A 24,024-nucleotide genomic window follows, 5' to 3' on the forward strand; every position below is an offset into this window, starting at 1 on the left:
CAGACAAAGGGTGGGAGAAAAGAAGGCTCTATTCTCTATTATCCCCATTAGCCAGGTGAGGACCTGAGTCACAGAGAGATTCAGGCCATGTCTAAAGCATTACCGCTACAGTAGCGCCATAGTATAGATGCTTCCTACATTGATGGAAGGGGATTTTCCATTGATGTGGGTAATCCACCTATTTCAAGAGGCAGTAGCTAGGTCGATGGATGAATTCTTCCACTGACCTAGCTGTGTCTATGCCCAGGGCACAACATTTTTCACAGCCCTGAGCAACACAGGTCGGGCAAGCTAATTTTTAATTCTAGACTAGGCCTTAGTCCAAGGTCGCACAAGACACCTGAGACCTCTAGTTCCTTAATGTAGATCTAGACTACAGCAACGGAAGGGGCTTTCCCATAAGAGTAGGCAAGCCACATTCCCAAATGACAGTTGCTAGATTAATGGAAGCATCCTTTCATCAGCCAGGAGTTAGGCTGGCATAGCTATGGCACTTTCATACCCAGGAGCACAGCTATATTGACCTAAATTTTTAGTATAAATCACTACACCCTTCTTCCTCTTTAAATTTGTCATGCAACAAAGTTATACAAATAATTTTTTTAAATAATTCTGGAATCCTTTAGGTAAAATAAATATACAATATTCAGCAGTTGTCAAGGAAGGTTACATGATTTACAATCTAAAGAATGTATAGCCAGACAGCATCTAGCACAATGGAGCTCTGATCCTTGGCTGAGGTCAGTTGGCATTATAGTGAATGCAAATAAGAGATGATCATTTGTTTTTGTCCGAACTGTCTTAATGCATTAGCTAAAATAGTTATATTTCTCTTAGTAGGCTCTGCTGTGGCATAATGAAAATGGGGTAGACCAAAAATTGAAAGGTATAAGCAATTACGTTGCCACAAACCATACTTTAAAGAAAAAAGGGTCTTACTTTTGCTGGATGCTTAGTATAGCTTTATCTTCTTGTGAATGGCAAGCTAGAAAACTCTGACTGTGCTCTTGCCATAACCTGCTGTTGCACGATAATTTGATACCCAGTCCATTTCATGCTTTGATGTGTAATGACTGGTTCTACTGGCATTAAAATAAAGAAATTTTTACCACAATTTTTCAGCTGTGCAGCATCTGAATTGATGTTGCAGTCTAATAATTTCAGCCTTATGATGGGCATTCTCATTTAAAGAACAGCTTTAATGATAATCATTTATATCATTTGAAGTGACTTCCATCCCAAAGTATCTTAGAAAATATATACAGCAATCACTTCACTTACCATTGGAAAAAGAAGGGTGAAGAATGCTGAGGCCAAGATGTTCAAAAATGGATGCTTGAGGTTGGGTTCTTAAATCCATACCTAGGCATCTAAAGAAGCTGCTATATTTGCCAAGGTGTTGAGCACCAAAAATGTTCATAGATGTCAGTGGAAGATGCAACTCTCACTGAAGTCGATGGAAGTTGTAGGTGCTTTGAAAAACAGGCATATTATTTAGGTGCTTAAATATGGATTTCAAAGCCTAATTTTAGGTTATATTTAAAACAAATCTTGGCCCAAATGTCTAATAGTGCACAGCCTTATTAGACAACATTTTAAGACAAGACGTGAACAACTTACCCAAATTGGAGAAATGGTACGTGGGCAGATTGTAATAGCTGGCATTGGCCCAGGATGCTCACTTAACTGGAACTAATGTTCCTACTCATTTGAAAACTGCCACAGGAACTTTTAGGATTAAAGTGGTCCATTTTTAAGTCCTAAGGGCTGTAGTTAGACCACATTTGATGATAGATAGCTTGTAGAATGTAACTGCATTACATTTCAAAGTTAGGGTGAGATTTTCAAAGGACCTGAGGGAGTTAGGTGCCCAATTCACATTAGCCTTCAATGGAAGTTGGGCACCTAACTGCCTTTTGGCCTTTGAATGTGAAGGTGTATGGAACCTGTGTTTTGTCTCATCCTGTTATGAACGGTGGAAACCAGGACCAGGTACAAGTTTAAGTTCAGATCCTAGTTTCCCCAAAGTCTGAGTGGTGTTCAGATCTAGAGCTTGGACTCAGCTCATCTCTAATTACAGTTGTGCTTTCATCTGGAATTTGAATCTGAATGTTCATTATATCAATGTCTATTTATGAAGTGGAGAAACAGGGACAAGGATGACTGAAGTGACAAAGATTTCAGAACACTGAAAGATTCAATTTAACTTTCTCTTCCCTCACTCCTTCCTCCCTCTCCTCCACTCTGCAACTTCCTTCAGTCCATATGCTAGGAGACAGTACAGTTCATGCTTTTGAAACTTATGGTGCAAAGGAGTATTGATGTCCTCATTTTCCTCCTTCTCTATTGAGGTATCATTACCAGGATGTAAGAGCTTTTGAAAAACCGAGTGACTACTCAAAACGCTTTCTAAAGGGGGAAGAAAAGGAAAGAAAATAGAACTTGGCAGGGGGTAGAAAGATTCTGAATGTGTGCCTCTTCTGACTTTTCTTTTGCTGGAAACCTGGAGCTGTTGTTCCTATTTCAGCTCAAACTGTCTTTTAGTTGTTGATGGCTTTACTGCTCTTGCTCCTGAACCTCAACAGATTGGGGCTTATTTACCTATTCACACTTCACTGAGGAACCTCGTTAATATGCTTATTAGCCACATCATTCTCCTGCCACAGGGTTGACAAAAAAGATTCCAGCCACTTTGAGAGAGAGAGAGAGAGAAAGGGATGTGTGTGTGTGGGAGGAGAATTGTAAGGAGATAATGCTTCCATTCAGCAGCCTAACTGGTGTGAAAGGCTCCCTGGGCCCACTGAAATCATTTGAAGCCTAAATATGATGACAGAATTGATTTTTTTTTGTTTTTTAAATTTTAAACATGCTTTTGCTTTTCTCAGGTTGAAAAGTTTTGCTATAGTGAGCCAGCTTGCAAATTGACTCATTTAAGAGAATAGGGTGCTGTTGATAGATAGCTGCCGTCTTTTCATCCCTCCCAAAAATAAATTCTGAGACCTATTTCTGGACATAAAAACAGATGTCCTTATCTGTCATTTTCAGTGGAATGCTTCCTTTTCATTCTTTCAGAATATGCAAAGGTATTGATGAATGGCGAAACTGCCGTTTCCTGTGTTGTCCAATAATTTGTGTGAGAATGCGCTGAATGTTTTCAATGGGCAATGGACATGCTTGGAGCTGGAGAAATTGGACCTTGACTGTGAAATCTTGGCTTCTCAGTTAGATCATTCCAATGCCCATTACTTTAGGGAGAAAATTAAGAATTCCAATCAATTACAAACTTGTCCCCATCCCTTCCCTAGCTTGTCTTAATGATGGTGACAAGGCAAAAATACTTCCTGGGAGACCTGTACATATAGTTGTGAACATCTGAAAATGAGTTTCTGATGTCTCAAAGTACGTGAACAGAGAGAGACTGTGTTGTGTGTTCACAGTCTTCAAAGAGCCCATTTGTCAACATTGCATGCAGATTAGAAAATGTGCGGTAGCGCTGTGCTTAAATAAGCTAATATTAAATTGATTAACACTCTAATTTAATTTGAGGCACCTACTGCATATTGATCTTATTGTCAAGCTGATTCCACAGAACAGGCATTACAGAGAATCCATATGAATAACCTTTTTGTTATTAGTATTTATTTTAGTAGCAGTTTAAGGTATTTGAATTATGGATTGTTGTTAAATCTGTGTGTCCAGGCAAATAACTTCTGCTGAACTATTTGATCAGACTCTTCTTTTTGGAAATCAGGAGTGCATTTCTTAAAGGGGCACTGTCAGTGAAAACCAGATGCTAATGTTATGTTTCATACAACAAGGCTTTGCAAAACCTACGGTTGATTATTTATTTATTTTATTGTGGTAGCTCCCAAAGGCCCCAGTCAGGATTTAGGGGCCCATTATGGGAGAGGCTATACACACAGGTAGATGCAGTTCCTGTCTCCCAAACTTTCTCAATATAAAGTTTTCCATTTATTTTCCTAATTCATTTTTTTGTTTGAATTTAAACCTTCCTTTGCAGTGTTAGCATCCCAGACTTTTCACACTGTGCTAGTGCATGACAGCCAGAAAGTGAAAGTGACAAAAAGTAGGACTGAAATTAACAGGTCTGTTTTCCTTGGCCAGACTGAGCTGAGCAAAGTTCATAAACAATCAGCACCAATGGTGGAAAAATATATTTTTTTTTACAATTTTCAGTTTTAACCATCGGAAGTGTTCTTGAAAACATAAGTAATGAGATTTTTTTTCAGTGCTGTTTTAATGGGTGATGCTAAAAAGTGCTGAAATTGCAAGGGTTGATTGTCCTATGCAAGCTACCTATTTTACTGCTTATTTAGAATACCCCTCAAAGCTCGAATCTTGACATTTAATATGGCTGTTTTTGTGCAAGATTGTTTTCCCATGAAAAATTAGGGTCCGAAGTTCAGCAAAACCCCTCAGCACATGCTTAGCTTGAAACAGGTGTCACTGCCCATCGCCTTCAATGAGAGAAGGAGAGCACGTGATACAGTGCGTTGCTGAATCGGGACCTAGCTGGATAATTTCTTTAAAAAAATCAGCTTTTACCCATAAGCTTCCACCTGTGTCTTTTTCACTCTCTTCTTCCCAAGTGGATAAATTCTCCCAGTAATATTATACATTATGATGGATAGTCCCGGTACAATTCACTACTATTTAGAGCTTGATCTAATTGTCAACTTTCTGTGGACTTCACTGGGTCAGGATCAGTCCCTGCATGAATCAGTTAGAAGAGGTTAGGTACTTTTAAAAAATATCCTGATATTTTAAACGCGATCGGTTTCCAGCATGAGCTGGGGGAGGACTCGCCTCGCAGACAGTGAGCAGCAGCACAGGAGCCTGTAAGTTTCTTTCAGCGCAGATTTTTAAGGGGGATTTTCTCCCTGCTCATTTATTTGTGCCACTTGGAGGCGTTTTCAGAGAGAATGCTCTAAAAGAGAGAGGGAGGCAGAGAAATCCCCGCTCCGAGTCCCCGTGCATCGAAGGGGGAAGAGTCTGCAGAGTTAAACATTGCCTGGGACGGCTGTGATTGGCAGAGGAAAGTAGAACTGTCCAGGAAATGGCTCGAGTTTCAACGAGGGGGGAGTGACCAGGGGAGGGAGGAAGGGGAGAGAGAGGAGTGTGTAGGGGGAGGAAAAAAGGGTTTGTAGACTTGACAAAGCTTTAGAGATTACAACCGGAATTCTGAATGGAGTGGACCTGGACCTAGGACTTTTAAAAAAATCCCAGCTATGCCGTTTTGTTGGATGGAAGTTACTCTTCCCTCTCCCCAAGGCTGGATCTCCTCTCTGAGCCCCTGACTGGAGAATTGGAGGAAAGAAAAGTTTTGCTGATGATTAAATCGAAGCTTATTTCGTTTTAATCTTTTTTTTTTTTTTTAAATCTCTATTCTCCCGGCAACTTGCGTGCGAATTGCGCGGCTCAGGCGCGCCTGTCCCACAGCCTGGGTTTGCCACCAAGGGTCCGAGCGCCTGAATGTGGAATAACCAAGGCACGATTGTTTTTCTTTGGAGAAGTTTCCCCCCCAAGGGAGCCTGTCTTCGTCACTTTGATTCATCCTGCGCACACGCCTGCTGCAGGGGGAAAGCAGATCGCTTACTCGGAACCTTTTCATTCAAGGTAATTGCACCAGCGGTGGGTGGAGGAAATAGCGCCTTAACGGAGAGGGATTGGGGTCGCAAGGACCCGAAACGCAGCAAGGAAGGACTCCGTGGCTCCGGATCCCTTTTCCATCTCTAGCGTGTCCCCTCCCCTTTTATTTTTACTTACAAACGGTCCATGGGCCCCATCCACTCCTGCCTTGCACCCTGTGCAGTCCTGTCCACACCAGCGCAAACCGCTGCGCCGTTCCCACTGACAATAGCTCTGCGCTGGTGACAAGCGAATCTGGCTCTGCCCTGGACTCGCAGGAACGTGGAGTTCTGGGGGTATCTGCAGACTCCCCCCCAGTTTAGCCAGCCTGATCTCAGCCCTGCGGGTTTATTTAACGAGGGTGTCTTTTGTTTTGGATTGAGGGAACTGAGGCCGAGCACCTAGAGAAAAAGTCCAGTGGAGGGACCCCCCCCCCGCCCAAAGAAGAGGCTTGATTTTGAATGTTTGATCATTTTCGTACAGTGGCCTTTGGCCGTGAGCGCCCGGTAGAGCGTCAGTGAAAATACGCATCCCTCATGTATCATTTCTGCTACTACAAGTAAAATAAAAGAGATTACCTCATCCACTCCAAGGCTGCATTTTTTTGTCTTTATTGCATGTGGACCTGGTCATCTTTGCTGTTAATTACAGTGATGCCTGACAAACGTTAAGACTCCCTCATTTTTTTTATACAGGGTTTATTCCTAGCAATTGAATGCCATTTTCCACACCCAATTCATAGAAATCCACTTAGTATTCAGCGGTTACAACAGGATCTAAATTGGCAGGCCTATCAGTAAATCATTATCATACTGTTAATTAAAGGGGAGCTAATCTTTAGGGGGCAAAATAGAGTACTGGCTTGCAGTAAAATTGGGACTAAGTCTTCCAGACCCCTAACAAGTTAAAGCTTGTGTGGCAGTTTTTTAAACCTGTCTGGCTGTAGAAGGCCACAGTGTAAAATCAACACATGGAATCTTTTAGCAATAGTTGCAACAATCTGTGTCAGTGGAGAGAAGAATTTTGCATGGAGCTTAGTGAAAACGTGGAGCAAAAGTTATTAAAATCAAAAGTACAAGAGGTTCCTCATCTAGCCAGGCATGATTTAGATACTTTTTCGGATTTTTTTTTAAAGCGATACATAATTTCCCCTTCTTAATGAAATATATATTTAAATGTAAAACTGCCCTTTCAAACAGTGCCCTATTATGAGTTTGGTGTGAAACGCTATCAACATTTAAAACCTCATTGTCTCCTTTGTACCAAATCCCTGTAAATCTTCCACTAGCCTTTACTCATTTTCATCTGAAAAGCCTGTTTGAGCTGAATAGACAGCAATCAGTAGCCTCTGTACCTCTCTCCCTTTCTGGAATGTCAATTAAAATGCAGCTTTCCCCCCTGATCTCTTGGTGGCAAAAGACTCAAGAAAAACAGGATAGTCCAGGAAAGTAAATGAAAAGTTCAAACAATGAAGTACCACCGAAACTGCTAGCCAATTCCCATTAGTCCTCTAGGATTCATGTTTAATAGCTGTGATATTCAGATCTACTTAGAGACTGAATTGAGATGAGTCTTATTTCTATATAATGTATATGACATTAGCTCAATTATACTGTCACTTTTTAACTGCTATACAGCTCATTCCCAGCTGATAGTCATATGATTTCTAGAAGGAGAGACCCATACTTGATTCAGATTTTGGTATCCCCTGATGCCCAGTTGTTATAGTGTGCAATGTATTGATTTGGATAACATGCTCTGTACAAACTGCAATCTCTCTGGGGAGTGATAAACATCATATACACAACAATGGGACAAGATTAAAAAGAGCTCCGGCGATTGAATTTAATTAAAGCCACTGCTGAACAAGTACTGTGTGTGTGTGTGTTTAAAGTTGAACTACAGCTTGGAGGAATTTGGTTGTGCTCCCAACCCAGGTTGTTTCCCCATGCTTGTCAGTTTGGCAAAGAAATTTGGGCAGGTATGTGAGGAGGTGAAAATTGACTTGATGAGGGTGGCAAGGAGAGCGATCAATCATTGGAGGCTGACAACTCCTCCCCAAAGTGTAGGCTGAGAAGAGAGACAGAGTTCCCTTTCAAGGGGAAAAATAAACACTACGTGTGGCTTTCACTGAGTCTGAGACTCCAGGAGGGATTATGGTATTGTAGTCAGGAAGCCAGAATTGTAGAGGCCAAAAGCATGCTGGGGCTGTGTTCCAAACATTGAGATAGAGGTACATAATTATCCAGAGTAGGAGGTCTTTCCAAATTCCAAAGAATTGTCCACCAGCAACAGTGGCAATTAAAATATGAAAAGAATTTGGTTTCATTTCATTTTTTTGGGGCGGGGAGGACTGCTTTGAGATGAGGGATTCTTGAACTGCTTTAACATTTTTTGGTACCTGACATGTTGCAATACAAATTGCTTAATGCCTGGATGCAAATCTCTGATTTCAGCTTTGCTGTTAAATTCTAAGAGAGATCTGCTGCATTTTAAACCTGCCTTTGCACCACAGATTAAGAGAGCCTATTCTCTCCTGGCAAATGTTCAGATGCAGAGACCGTGCTAATACTCAGGTGTGAAGGAGTCTTGACAGAAGCCTAGTGTTACTGGACCAAAGAATGTTTATGATGAGAGCAGGAATAATTTATATACTTTAAAATCTTTTCAGAGGTTTAATGTAGCCTCAAAATCTGTAATGATTAAAATGTGACCAGAGTTAAATTATATTCCAGACCTGTTTTAAATACATTTAACATTTTAATGTGATATGTTTTCTTTCTTGCAATGATAGTTTACTTGCCTGTGATTATAGTTTACATTTCTATATACCCTTTAATCAAGTTCAAAAAAGTCTTTATAGAAATTTAGTAAATTAGCCTCACAACCATCCTGTTAAGTCATTAAGTATTGTACCCATTTTACACATGGGTAAACTCACGAAGAAGTGAGTCAAATGGCAGAGTTAGGAAGAGAGCCCAGGTACAGTATTTTGGTTCCTGTGCTCTAATTAGTAGACAGTCAGAGACAAAAGTTACTTAAGGTGGTAGCAAATTCACTCCTGCTTAGTTAGTACTTATTTAAACATTTTTTTTTCAGATCCTCTTTACAATCATCCCTTGCAGTGATCTAGTGTTTGTTTCATTGAAGGTTTAACGATAGCTGTTACAATATACATTATGAAAACTCATGCAATGTTTAAATTTCATTTCACAGAGTATGGATGTGCATGACATAAGGAGAAAAAAAGCTGTGGCTTGAAACATCATGTGTTAATTAGCAAAAAGTATCCTGCAATTACATTTTTAAAACGTTTAATACATTTCTGCATCTGAGACCTGAATTACTCTGTGTAGTCTGAAGGGGCAGAAAATATATCAACATTTTCCCCATTTAAGGCAGGACAGTTGGTTTTATGCATTATATAGCTTAAACAGGATATCTGAAGACTGACAGATTCTGAATGAACCCAGTAATACTTATTAAAGGATGAATCCATGTGTCAAACTGTTTAAATGCTGAAGAACCAGGGTGCTGAATTTGTTATGGATAGATGTTTTGGAGAAGGTTTCAGTTAAAAAAAAAATATTGCAGGATGGGAATGGGGAGAAGAGAGGGGGGAGAAGAGAGAGAGGGACAATGAAAAAGGAATTTTAGATCTGTTTTTTCTTTTTTTCTTCACAACTACCACCGCTGAAATTTCAGTTAGGACTTAATACAACTAAGATTAGTCATTAGCCAGGTCACACAGATCAGAATTAATGATGCAGTTACTTGATTTATTCATTCCCTGAGGAGTAGTCTTTGTGTGTTTGGGGGCAGGGGATGGAGGGAGAAGAGAAGTTTGTGTCTGGTCCAGTTGTTAAGCCACTCTGTGTTGGTGCTGGCATTTTGATCCATGCCTGATACGTCATTGTGGTGATTACCAGATCCGTTGTGGGAGCTGCAAGTTTCCTTGGCACTCCATTTTTTCCAGTACATTGGTGTTTCATAAAGGGTGCTCTTCGTCCTTTTAAGTGACTTGTTTTAAAAAGATTGAAATAAGCTTATTTTTCTTGCCTGTATAACGTCTACTAATGCACATCTATATTCTATCTCAAGGAAGTCTTTCTAGAAAGCTTTTGTATATGTACAGTCTGTGTATATATGTGTATTTATATGTGTAAACAAATAGAAATGGTAGATCTTGTGTGATCTCTAGCAGAAATGTATTTTTGTGACAAACATTATTCAGATTTTCATTTTCCAAAACACAGTGAAGTTAGCAACTGCAGCTGCAAAAACTGGACCATTTTAATTGTCCCAGTCGTGCAGACATTTGCACTGACAGTGAAGTTAATGCAGAAGAATGTAAATATACAGGAGAGTTGGAATCCCAAATATAAAATAAAATCTCAAGGAAGATCTAAGTAGAAATACAGTATTTTAAAACTTTTTGCCATTATTGGTTTGTTTTAAAACTTAGCTGACCCAACAGCTATATAGGTGAGGGACCAAAAGGCCATGCAAACTCAAACATATGTTCAAACAATAGCAAGAATAGAATTTGTATAATTGTGGTAATTTTGTAGCATTAAGGGTTATGCGTCTGCACATGTGTGCCTTTTGTATTTCTTAGCAAGCTGTATGTTTTTCTGTGATTAAAATAGTTCTTTAAACATGTGCTGAGAAACAATTTTATGAAATCAAGAAGGGCTTGGTTATGCCCGAGGTGATGATGGAAACTGTTAACAGAAATTGAAAAATCACTCACTTTTCTCATGCTTTCAAAGCTGTAAAACTATTTCTCCCCCCCATCCCTCCACACCCCTTGGGTTTTTGTGAAGATTTTCAACTGGCATTCAAGATGATTTCACTGACACTGCTAAATCTCTCTCTTCCCTACAGCAGCAGCAACAGTTCCAAGTGAGAAGCTTTTTATCAAGGCTGAAGGCACTGCTTTCAGTCCATGCTTGTGTAGAAGTGTTCAGATGGGATTAAAGTCCACATGGATATATGGAAAAGGACCAGGAACTGGCACTAAAAAGATGGTCAGCTGCAACTCGGGTTGCCTTATATGCCTGGTGGTGGTCGCCATGGCCGGACTGTCTGTGGCTCGGCCATCATACAATTCAGTTGTTCAAGACACTACTTTGGAACCTGAAGGTAAGACACTCTAGAATACTTCAGCTTCAAAATAAGTTACCGGTAATTTGAAATGGTGCCTGAAATATAACTACATTAGTTTATTTGCCCAGATAAACATAGAGAAAGTGTCAGGTTAGTTCAGAAATAGTTTCATGTATTCTAATATTCTCTCTTCCAAATATGGGCTCCGATCCAGCAAACATGCATATACTAAACTTTATGCAGGTGAGTTGTGTCAGTGACTTCACTGGGACCCTCGCTCATGTGTAGTGTTAAGCACGTGAGTATATGATTGCAGGAATGGGTCTGTGGTTTCCTTTTTGAGACTTCATCTCCTAGCTGAATGAAGCCACTGTGTTTGTACACATCTGTTACACATTCTGAGCTTTTATTTATATGTATATATAAAAGAAGCATAAATGTTTTTTAAAAATCCCATTTATTTTTCATCATTGTGCTGATTATGTAATTTTGCAGTTCACTCTGCTAGGAGAATGAAAAGGGGTTACTCAGGTTTATTTTTGTTTACGGTCAGTTTCTGTTATTGTTTCTAATGCCCCAGCACAAACTCTGGAGTGTCTGGTTTGGGTGATGTGTGTGTGTGTGTGTAGTATATATAATGTAGGATTTGCAAACCAGACACTCTAGAGTTTGTGCTAATATATTTAGTTTGTGTTATAATGTTATATAGTTATTTAGTTATATATAGTCTGGATTTAAGCATTCCCCTGTAGGATTTGCAAACAACGCGCTCCAGAGTTTGCGCTAATATATTTAGTTTGTGTTCATATATTAATTCCAGTGAAAACAAAGAGTAACGGGAACATTTCTATTGATAGTCTGTTCGATACAAACAAGTTCTTATGAAATCCAGTATTTTCAGTCTCAATGTATCAGATACTGTTTCTTTAGGGATATCCTTGTGCCAAACTGTTTTATTTGTTGAATTTTAAGAACGTGTTTTTATTATAACATGTTTATTGTATTTTAAGTATATTTTTGTTATGCTGTACAGCACCCTCAGTGGCCCCCTAAGCACCTCAACAGGGATGGTTCTTTCTTAATAAAGTTATCTTGTAATACACTGCACTGATACATTTCTAATAACAGGGCTGTCAAACCAGTCTTTTCAAAATAATTGTGTATTGGCCACTTCCTATCCCACAAGCACTGTTTAAATAATTTGGCCTCTGTCCATTATATTGTTCACATACAAGAATACAGCTTTGGTTTTCTTCAATGTATTTTAGTGCCGAACTTATTTGTTTCAACCCATTGTGTCTAAAAATAGGTTTCACCAGTTAGTGAATTTTAAAAATAAATTCCTAGCACATTCTTATAGAAAAGTGAGGTTGAATTATTTAGATCTGAGTGCTCTCCCCTCGTGTACATTCATAAAATATTAACAAAGTATTGTAATATTGAAGTCTGTCATCAATAGAGATTATTGGTAGCAAAGTAATTTTGCTCACGGTAATATGAAAATTAAAAAAAAAAAAAGGGCCAGACTCTCATCACTGCTTGATGGACCTGTTTGTTTAATAGCCCACTAGGTGCTTTCTTGCTTTTTTGGGAGCATGACAAAATCATGAATGATTCTGCTTTCACGTCTGCTGTTTATGGCAAGGCCTTATGGATTTAGGGTTAATGCAGCAGGAATGTGATTTCATTGCAGGGCAGTATAGGAAGAAGACAAATGTTTTCATCTTACGGTCGTCATCATTTTTCAGTTTTCTAGGGAAGAAATAACCATTATTTTTATTTTACACTTTCAATTCTAAAATATGATGCCTACAAAATGAGTATCCACTGGGTGAAATCTGGATCTTATCAGAGTATAAATTATTGAAAAGAATATCACTTACATAAAACAATTTCAGATGTGAGAACACTGAATTACTACCAGCAAAGCAAAAATAGGCTTTTGAATTAATGGCATAATAGCTTTCATGTTGCAGAATAGAGGGAACTGTGTGAGATTATATTGGAGATTTGAGAAACAAAAACTCCTTTTTGCTTATTTCCAATATATCTTGGCACTTTGGGAGCTATCTCAGTCTGTTTATAAAGCAACTGACTCAGTGGGGCTCGATTCTGACTGTGGCCTCTAGGCAGTACCGTAATAAATAATATTTACACAGTATACTACATCTATCAAAAGCAAGCCATTTTATCTTACAGTGTCATGTATACACACTAAGGGCCCGATCCTGCCAGCAGAGTGCTGGAACAATTTGTGTAGTGGGGGTGCTGAGAGCTATTGAACCGAACTGTAAACCATGTATATGAGGGAAGCCACTTCAGGCTAGGGGATGCGGCTGTACTCCCAGCAGCCCTGGTTTCAGCACCTCTGCCTGCCAACACTTACTGCTGATTGGAGTGCGTCCTACCGCAAGTCCTAGTAAGAACTAACATTAGCAGTGTTTGCAGCAGCAGAATGTTAAGGACTCATTTTAAGCCTGCTTGTGTGTCTATAGAATTATACCCAGCACTAAACGTTACGGGGGAGAGTAGTTCTGAGCAGGGGGGGTAACATAATCTCCACTTTCGAATGATTGTGATATTTAGAAATAAGTATATTCGACAGCATGTAATGGAGTTCTTCTGTTATTGCACACTCACACTATGCAGTCTTTTGATTGTTGCCAGCACTTAAAATGCAGGGGTGGGGTGTGGGGGGAAGTTGACCGCACACATAGGGTTACTTTGTGAACTGAATAATTAGTTTAGACACAATTTGATAAAGGGCAAGCTAACCCTTGACCTTCCCTCACCCAAGTTGTCTGTTATGAAGCCTGCTGGCTAGCTAATTTAGTCCCCGCCGTGCAGGACTTTGACACTGCGCTCTGTATAGCCAGACTCACTATGTCCATCTTTTCCTCACAAATTCAGGAACAATTGTTTTTAATTTTGCTCTGTTTTTAAAGCCCTAGTTTAAACTCTCCATAAGGCACAGTCCAGTTCCAAGCCCTATGAAAAACACAATAGTTTAAAATGAGTCTTAAAGTGTACTCAAGAGATTCAAGGGAGTAGCAGGGTATACAATCTCTTCAGATGGGTATCACCCGGGGTTATTATGCTTATGTTAGACACATAAGTGACTAATAATTTGTCATTTGATATTTAACTCAGTAACAGGTATTCACTGATAGTAAATGAATGTAAATACCAGCTGGTGCAATTAAATACCTAAAGCCGTTCATTAATATCTGTAAAGTGTTTCATAATGCACTGGCAAAGAACTGTGCTTAATGTTACTGTCACTTGATTAATACAGTCCAATCACAATTAAATCAAGTAGCACAATCCAATCTAAGTCAGAATTCTTTTCATCACTGCTACCCAGCCTTGATTCGCCTGTGGAGGGACCGACATCGGAAATGAAAAGAAGAACAAATAAAAATAAAAAATGAGTTAAAGTCCCTTATTATGCAGGTTGTGAGGGGAATCCAGCAGAAGAACATATTTTAACATAGCTTTTATTTTTTTCCCCTGTGTGAAATACTCTTCTTATGCTCAGGATTGCAGGAGGTATTCCAGAATGCATAATTTTGTGACACAACAAATACTATTAGTAGCACTGACACTTTTGGTATGAGTCAAGTCACAGAATGATGCATTTTGGGATGCTTTCTTATCTAAAGAAATAAGAGAATTTCAGAGGGAAGAAAATAAGTTCCAATTTTTCCCTTTTAAATTTTATGCCTGATAGGTGCAAATAAATCTCTGTTTTAAACTCAGTTTTCACTTGAGTCGTGCATAGTGTAACTATAGCATGTTAGAGCAAAATTGCATCCATTTCACTCAGCCCCAGTGTTATGGCAGCTCACCGGGTAAGAAGCACTTGTCAGCATGAATAAACTATAATTAAGAGAAAAAAAAGGCGATTGGTATTTCTGAGACGAGTGTGCAAGTGGCCATGTTGTGTTTATGTGACACCTTTTGAAACACTCACAGTCATGAAAGAGAGCTCCAATATTTAAAGAACAGGTTTAATTTTTAAATATAAGCCATTAGCTTTGACTTCTGTTAAACAATACTAAAGCAGTTTAGAAAATGGTCTGATGGCCTCTTCAACTCGAACTCTATGAAAGTCTCACACACATTCTCTAATCACCATGGGTTCTATTGCTCTGGGAACCCCGGGCACCCTGAGTCTTGATTCATACCCTGGGATCTAGTAAGATGATCCTCAGACTCCATGTGCACGTGTGCCAGGTTGCCACTCCTGAAGTATTGTATTTTTTGGTTGGTTGTGGTTACATGGTTCCTGATCCCAATTTAAAGGCATTGTGGAATGGCATGAAGCATCAGAATCCTCCTTCCTGCTCCTCCTCAACACAGAGAAAGGAGACCAGCTACCTGATGTACAGAGATGTGCCCTGTTTGTGAATAGTACTGGGGGATTCCTTTAGGTCCCTGTGCTAGGGATTATGGGACGGCCTAGCATCTTCTCTAAAGGTTATCTTATTTCACTGCAACCTTTGGACCTTTAAAAAGACCAACTTAGTTTTAGTTTTAATCTGCTTCTCTGAGCTCAAAGAAAGATAGTTAAAATTACACTTCAGCATGGCTACAAAGATTTTCTCCTCTGCCAGTGAATTCAAATTGGTGGTCGGTAGGTGATAGGACAATACAAAATACTTCAGTTTGGTCTGCATGCTTTGTAAAAGGCAAGGCACTATAGATATGTGAACAAAAATAATTTTGACTTGATAAAACTTTGAGCCATTTATAGTGAAAGTCATGGACATCGAGGCCTTGTCCCCATTAAAGGATTAAATGGTGATAATAACAGCCCGTGGGTTCTTTTTAGTATGGCTCCAAGAAAATCCAATGGCTGGAAGCTGAGCTCAGAAAAATTCAAACTGAAATTAAGATGGAAATTTTTAACTGTGGTAATGAACCACTGGAAAAGATTTATCAAGGAACGTGGTAAATTCTCTATCAGAAGTATTCTTTACAGCAAGATTTAGCTATGCTCTAGTTCAACAGCAAGTTTTGAAGCAAAAATTGCTGAGTGAAGTTCTATGGCCTATGTTATACAAGAAGTCACACTAGATGATCATGAACATCCATTTTGGACTTAAATCTATGAACCTTTAGCATGGACAAGGCCTAAATCTACAGGCATGTGCGTATTAAACTACTGTGTTGATCACACACTAGCATGTGTTAAAACTTCAGCACATCAGCTATATTTGCATTTTTTTCAAAGTATCAGAAACAATTGCACATTGTAGGCTAATTTGCTACATTTTAAATCCTGTCCCTTTTTTATAATCTTGGGGTTTACTTTTTGGTTTTTAGTTTTTTCTGAGCCAAAAACATTTCAGACTGGTTGAGTTCTTTTTTTTTTCTTTAACATATGACTAAAAAACTAAAACAATTCAATGGATGTGCATTTTTCTAATTTTAAAATAGTTACTCCTCAGTAGAGAACTTGTAACTACATTTTAGCCCATACTTAAATTTGTACAGGCAAGCTACAAACTCATTAAGACAGAGTTTGCAGTTTTGTCAGGATTTTTATTGTAACTATGTGAGGTTGTAATATATATGAGACAATGGGCTATTATAGCACTGCAATAATAAGTGTGGCATGATTCGTAATGAATATTTTCTACACCTAGGTTTCCAACTTCAGCAGAAGTAGCTGAATCCCCTTCCTTCTATATACAAATAGACAAAGATTAATATTTGCTTAAAATAAATGTTTAGTTTGGAAACAGACGGAAATATAAAGAAAATACTTAACTGTACTCTAGTGCCTTAGTGAATCACCACTCCCTTCTGGTCAGGTTGAGACTTGCACTGTGTCCCCTCAGCCCAGCTGGGTGTTTAGTCAGCCCTTTTGGTTTGAATCTATATAGTAGCACATCCTTGGGGTAAGGACGTTAACTTCTATCCCTCTGTGCAAGGGCCTCCCCTTATATATAGTGGGGGGCACGCTGGCTGGTCCTTGCCTTCAAGGCTCTTGGAGACCCGCTTTGATCCTAACTTTCTGTTAAAGGGGAGTTAAGGGAACCCAGGCCCATCCACTGCACTGTCTGCAGCTCAGGGCCCTTAAACCAGGTAGGCAGAATCAATCCTCAGCAATTCTCCTGCTGTGTCCATAGCTCCTGCTTACCTCTCTAGGCTTCTTCAAATACATCTGCAAGTCTTCACTCACCACTGAAATGCAGATACTTCTGTAATACATTCAGGATTAACATGCAGGTCTTGTTGTAAATCTATAGCACATCACTGCTAGGTGGGAGATACAGCATCTTAAGTTAGCAATTAAAGAAAAAATTGACCCAATTCACTAATATTACCTACTGCCAAGGAGAGAGTTCTGGGACAGGGAATCACTTTGATATTTATTTATATTGTATTAAAAATATTCATGCCTTTTAAAATAACTCTGGGACCATCAAGCTGTGTAGATATCTAGACTGTGTAACTGCCTCCTCCTGTTACCTCATCTTCCCTTCCCCCAAGTGCTAATGTTTGTTACTCTCACTGGTTGCATCTTGTTTTAAATTCAGTCCTGACCCTGCTTTGAGAGCTGCAAAGACAGAGCCCTATGCTCAGAGCCCCATTGAAGCCAGTGGGGCTGTGCACAGGTGAAGGTGTCTGATCACATGCAGTACATTGCAGGATGAGAATGTGGACTATAAGTTCTCTGGATAAGGAACTATCTTCCTGTGTGCTAATACAGTTCTAGCGCATTGGGACCCTGATCCTGACTGGGTCCTCTAGGTACTACAGCAATATGAATACAGATATGATACCAGGCTTTAATACTGATTAACCAAAGTAGTTATATTTGATTAAAAGGCCTATGCTGACAGCCTTAGGTAGCATGTCAAGAAAGGGAATGCTCTGAAAAAACAGCCCATCTGGGAGTAAAGTGGGAGGTAGAAAAGACTAGTTTACAGATTCTGCAGTTTAAAGTACTTAAAGCAGTGGTTCTCAAACTTTTTTTTTCGCGGACCACTTGAAAATTGCTGAGGGTCTCGGCGGACCACTTAATGATCTTTCCAAATGTTGTTTGTACTGTTAGCTAACTATTGTAAAACACTTTTGATAAAAGTGCTATATAAAAAAATTAGTAGTTACATTTTTTTTGTTCTACAAATAAATAGCACACAACTTATATTTTAATGTCAGTAGTGTTACCTTTCTAATGCGATCGATGTGCCCTCTCTCCCCCACCGCAGCAGCCCCCGAGCTGGAGCTGGGAAGGAGGAGGGTCTCTGCCCTGCCACAGCAGCCACAGAGCTGGGGCCAGGAAGGAGGGCTGGAATTGGAAAAGGTTCAGAAAAGGGCAACAAAAATTATTAGGGATATAGAACGGCTTCCATATGAGGAAAGATTAATAAGACTGGGACTTTTCAGCTTGGAAAAGAGGTGCCTAAGGGGGGGGATATAGTAGAAATCTATAAAATCATGAGTGATATAAAGAAAGCAAATAAGAAAGTGTTATTTACTCCTTCTCATAATACAAGAACAAGGTGCCAAATGAAATTAATAGGTAGCAGGTTTAAAACAAACAGAAGAGAGTATTTTTTCATGCAACGCACTGTCAACCTCTGGAACTCCTTGCCAGAGGGTGTTGTGAAGGCCAATACTATAACGAGGTTCAAAAGGGAGCTAAATAGATTCATGGAAGATAGGTCCATCAACAGCTATTAGCCAGGATGGGTGGGAATGATGTAATTAGCCTCTGTTTGCCAGAAGCTGGGATTAGTTGACAGGGCATGGATCACTTGATGATAACCTGTCTGTTCATTCCCTTTGGGGCACCTGCCATTAGCCACTGTTAAGAGGGCAGGGTACTGGGCTTGATGGACCTTTGGTCTGACCCAGTATGGCCATTCTTATGTTAGGATAACAATCTACTAGTGTGTCTAGTTAATGGAGTTATTACTTTGGCTCCAATGATAGGGATCTGTACTTTGGAGCTGAAGGTCATAGGTTCAGGTCCTGCTGATGACATGTTGTTTGGTCACCATAACTGCAGTATAATTAAAGGATACTTAATAATGTAACTGGTGTGACTCCCAAGAACGCGCAGTGCATAGCTAAACCCAGAAACATGTAAGACTTGGCATTTCCCATGTGTATTGTGTACTCTTGCAGCCATAACTCGAGGGTCACTTCTGTGGTAAGGTTCTTTCTACTGCAGTAAGGTGGACTGTGAATGCTGGGTGAAATTCTCACTTGCTGTGCAAAGCCTGAACAAATAAGCTTTCTCACAGGGGACCAGTGCAGAGGTTCTGTGAGATGCAGCCATCACTCTCCAACCTGAAGGCAGGACATGTGACACTGAGGCAGCCACTTTGCAACCACCAGTCCAGTGCCTGAAATAGTTTCTGTGTCCCACTATGCCCTCCCTCATCCTGTTGTAGGGTTTGTAGCTAAAGACTCTGTGTAGTTTGGCCACACTCCATTACTTCATTGCCTCCCCAAGAGCCTGCTAGGGCATCCTGTTCAGTGGGACACCCTGGACCATAATGCCATCACCTGCAGAGCACTCTGGAGTTCCTAGGCAATACACTTCATGTTGTCTCAAGCAGTGGAATGGTGTCATTTCTGTTGTATTCTGTCCCCTCCTTAGCCGCGTCGGGAGAAATGTGACTTTCACACATGGTGAATAAGAATCCTTGGTAATCAGCTCTTTTACAGAAATTGCAGTTATTTATTTTAAATGCTGTATTCTGCCATGCACGATCTACATCCTGGTATTCACTGCCACGACTAAATAGAGCTGAAAGTAGCTCTCTGCCGGAGTATGCAGCATTACTTCTCTCATATTGATAACCAACCGGTTTCCAACCAGTATTACTTGAAATCGAAGTAATCACACAGGGATTCATTTTAGGTGTGTTTCTGAGGCTTTCCTCTTTGCTAGTAGGATCTTCAAATGTTGGAACACTTTGCTATTTCTCCATCATTATTTTTTTTTTTTTAAAGTCCTCAGTGCTTAGGAAAACAAGTCAGTGCCAGGTAATATTTTCCCCTTCCCATGATGATGTTGGGAAATATTTCTACTGGAGGAGATTCATTTTTTTTTTCTCCCTGTCCTAGTGTGTGTAGCATGTGAGAGACATTATTATGGTCCTGTAGGCTCATACTGTAATTACTCACTGTTGCTGTAAAGTATACACTCATTGCAGTATGAGGCGTACAGAACATGACATCATAACTTAACTTGTTTTGCAAGTTTCCTCCACAAGGGCAGAGTAACTTTCCCTTTTGAAATGGCTTCCTAATGTGTATTTTTAATCTCAGAGCTACACCTTTTTTCATCTTATCTCATTGGTGGTACAGCCCTGCACACCTCAGACTAGCTGAGAAGCCCACTTCTTTATAGACTAAAGATCAAAGGGTTAAAGGATGCCAGAAAAAAATCCCTCAATTTATGCACATCTGTTTCTTAACATATTTTGTAAATGAGGCTACGATTTGAAATACAGTAGTACATGTAATTTTGTTCAGTAGTTTCTTTGAAAGAGAACTGGAATTTGTCACACTTTTCTTCTGTCTGTAACTATCAGAATGAAGTCCAGTTCGCATTCTTTGGTGCTATTTATTTTTTAAAAACTTTTGCTTCTGATTGTACTGACATTTTAATAATTTCTTTTTGAGGAAAAAATTAGTCTTTGTGGGGGAGGGGGGAGAAGAGAGAGACAGACAGGATGAGATGGGATAGCTCAGTGGTTTGAGCATTGGCCTGCTAAATCCAAGGTTGTGAGTTCAGTCCTTGAGGAAGCCATTTAGGGTTCTGGGGCAAAAATCTGTCTGGGGATTGGTTCTGCTTTGAGCAGGGGGTTGGACTAGATGACCTTCTGAGGTCCCCTCCAACCCTGATATTCTATGACTGCAATGTATTTGGGAAATAAAATATGGCAACAGAACAGCTGGAGAAGTCTAGCTGTGCCTGGCCTAAGGTTTTGAAAAAAGACTGGGACGTGGATGAGAGCTAGCTGGCTGAAGCTCAATCCAGACAAGACTGAAGAGATTCTGGTAGGTTAAGGGAGGCAAGTGGAAGATGGGGCAAGAATGATCCCCGCACTATTAAGTGAGGGGGGGTGGTGGTGTCCATCCTTTGTGAACTGCGCTCCTTGATCTTTACCTGCTACCTGTTGGTTTCTGGAGTGCTAAAGGTTTTATTTTTGACCTACGAAGCCCAAATGGTTTGGGACTTTCAATGCCTTATTAGTGACATAGAGTCCAAGGCCAGAAGGGATTAGTGTGGTCATCTAGACTGACATCCATAGAGCCTAGACAATTTCTAGGGCTTATCTTTTAGAAAAACATCTAATCTTGATTTTAAAATTGCCAGTGTTGGCGAATCCATCATGACCCTTGGTTAAGTTCTTCCAGTGGTTACTTACTCTGTTAAAAATGTGCACGTTATTTCCAGTTTGAACTCGCCTAGCTTCAACATCCAGCCAAGTTGGCTCTTTATATCTTTCTCTGTTAGATTAGCCTTAGGATAGCCACTGTTCCCATCCCGTAATGACACAGCCCCCCTCCCCCCAGTTTAAAAGAGAGGGGGCTGGCAGCAGGGTCGTCTCTGTGAGGGGCTGTCAACCTTGCAACCAGCCTCTCTGATTCATCACTGCAGGCTGGGTTTTTGTGCTGCAGAGAGTGTTTGGTTATTTACTAAGGCTTTTGAAGTGGAAGAGGCTTGACTGAGGGGGAGGCGGATAAGGCTTTTGTGAAGGTGGAGAGCTTTTGGGGAATCTTTGCTAGGACTTAGTTATTTATTTTTTTGGGGGTGGGATCTGTTGTTAGCTAATGATTAGCTTGTTTGACTCTAAGTAGGATAGCCACATTCTTAGCTTGTTACTATTTTAATAAATTTAGAAAACATAATAAAATACATATATAAATCTCTTGTTTAGATTGGTCATGCCCTAAATGGAAATACTGTTTAGAATATAATTGAATTCATAGTAATATGAAAATGAGCTTTGGGAATTTCCACAGTCCTCTCTTCTGGCCACTTGGCTCTTAAGCAAACAGCATTTACACCATTTGTTCAGGATGGTCGGTTGGCATAAACCATGCTGAGAGACATGGGGAGGGCGGGGTTGGGGGGGGAAAGACACCCAAGCCTGTTTGTCAAACATTTATCCCAGAGGTGCCCAGTTTTGCAAGGGACTCCCCCTTGCTTTTTCCCCACCTATGTTGTCATGGATGTGTTCACGCATAGGCCCTTCTTTTCACGTCTGACCTTAAAATAATGATGTAACTGTCAGTAGATGAGTGACATGAATGTAAAAGAGAAGGAGTCTTTTTTTCAAGAATTAAGAATTGAACTGCACTTGGAAATCCTTAAAAAAATTTTTTTTTTCAAGAGTGGAAGGACAGATAGTTACATTGCTTAATGCAGCACTGGAGGTGCTCAGATACCATGGTGATAGGGGCGATATAAGAACCTGAGTACTATAAGATACAAAGAGTATTTGGCTGCATCCGTCTTCCACACCCGATTGAGTAAATTGTCAACTTACAGACTTGGCCTTAGGGGCCAAATTGGGCCTATATACTATGGAGCTGTGTTGGAGGGAGGTGCCACCCTCTGCAATTGTGAAGATTTCCTTGATGGTGGGGAGTCATAGCCTTTCCTTTTCCTCACCCTTTTTGGGGTGCCAAATGTCTGGTAGTATTGAGCCGGCCTTGTGCTTGAGGGAACTATAAAGGCTGCAGCTGAGGCAAACTCCAGGATGCAGGCACAAGAGAAGTCAAAGTTCCTTATGCCCTTGTGCACCCATATGATGTTGGGTTGCAGGAACAGCCCCAGTGTGGGCCTAAGGGCCAGCATTAATGGGGTTACACAATGTGTGAGTGCAGAAATTGGCCCTGTATTCCTCACTCTAAATCTCATCTGAGTGTAAAAATATTTATTAACTGGGTGCAGAGTACTTGGAGAGGAGGGTAATTTTGTAGACTACTGTAGTTGGTGGGAACAGTTGAAACCTGTTGACCTTTCACTATGAAACGATTGGACAGGATAGTGCTTCAGTGTCCCACCTATTCCCTGTTTGCATTTGGGCACCAATTCAACACCCAAACTGGAAAAGTTTTATAGGCAAACATTATAAAAAGTGGCAGTCTTAAGTGCTGCTATAAACACAAAGCCTCACCTGAAATAGCTCACTCCTTCCAAACACTGCTTATTTCATGACAACTCTTGGTGCTTTACCTTCCTGCAGATGATATTAATAGAGAATAATGCACTAGGTCAAGGATTACTAATTTGTACAGCTCAGTATATAAGCTGTCCATTCTTTGTTGGCTTACTAGTAATTTTTCTTTTAGAGCTGTGGTTAAATATGACTTTCGACTTGTGCTGAAAGATTAAGTAGGATAGCCATTTAAAAAGAATTCATTTAGGGATGGAGTTTGAATATGGTTTATCTTTCATGGCATGCAATCACAGTTGGAGTAATCTGTATGGGGAGACATTGCAATGGGATCCAGAGAGCCCGGACTGTTTGCTTTCTTGAACTGTTCAGTAAAAAAAAACCCTGTAACAGAGAAAGGGAAGGCTGAATAATGTTATCAACACCTATAGTGGCATTTTAAAAATTTAAACAAAGTCATTTTTAAAGACATCTGTAAATTGTTGGCATACAGTAATTCGGTAAAAGAAATTTACTGTGAAGATAGAGCCCACTACAGAAGCTACAGAGAAGTCCGTCAACTCTTGTACTGCAGAATAAATTTGTCGTCTTGTTTGTTTTGCAATTTCAGGTAACTTAAAAAAAATCTTTGGCACTAGGATGTGAGTTTTCTTGGGGTTAATCTTTACTGATATGAAATATATGTAGAAACCACTTGTCCTCCATCTAGAGATCACTTTTGTAATAGCTCTATTTGGTACACTATGTTTAACCTGTATAGTGGATCCCTGGAATTCTTAATATGCCAGCAAGACTAAGGTGGGTGAGATAAAATGAGTTTGTAAAAAGTGTCAAGCTGTATTATAGCTCTTTGAAGACTTTGGCTAAAGACTGTTGTTCCCAGAAGTAAGAGTTGACATCACCTGTTTTAAGATGATGCTTGGCTCCCAACTACAAAGTGTGTATATTTTATGTATACATATAGGCATACTTCACAGTTGGTGTCTGCATGTTGAAGGATATTTGTGGGATTCTTAGGAGCTGGAGAGCAGCTGCTCCACATGACACACCCTCCTCAGTATCCATGATGATCCCCTTCTTTGCTTGCGATTCCGCTCTGGAGAAA

At 40.0% G+C, this 24,024-nt stretch overlaps 1 protein-coding gene across 8 annotated transcripts in view; it reads left to right on the plus strand.

Annotated features, from left to right (window-relative positions):
- Positions 1-24,024, plus strand: part of FGFR2 (fibroblast growth factor receptor 2) — a 142,020-nt gene that overhangs the window by 35,854 nt on the left and 82,142 nt on the right. For 7 of the 8 annotated variants that reach the window (XM_032776714.2, XM_032776716.2, XM_032776711.2 and 4 more), the window contains exons 1-2: positions 5,159-5,637; positions 10,537-10,794. In XM_032776714.2, coding sequence (XP_032632605.1) covers positions 10,620-10,794 — 175 coding nt within the window. In that variant the 5' untranslated portion in view covers positions 5,159-5,637; positions 10,537-10,619. Of the gene's footprint in view, positions 1-5,158; positions 5,638-10,536; positions 10,795-24,024 lie in introns of those variants that run through there. The other variant, XM_075072502.1, reaches the window with a different exon arrangement.

The sequence above is a fragment of the Chelonoidis abingdonii genome, chromosome 15 (assembly GCF_003597395.2).
Source record: "Chelonoidis abingdonii isolate Lonesome George chromosome 15, CheloAbing_2.0, whole genome shotgun sequence".
Lineage (NCBI taxonomy): Eukaryota > Metazoa > Chordata > Testudines > Testudinidae > Chelonoidis > Chelonoidis abingdonii.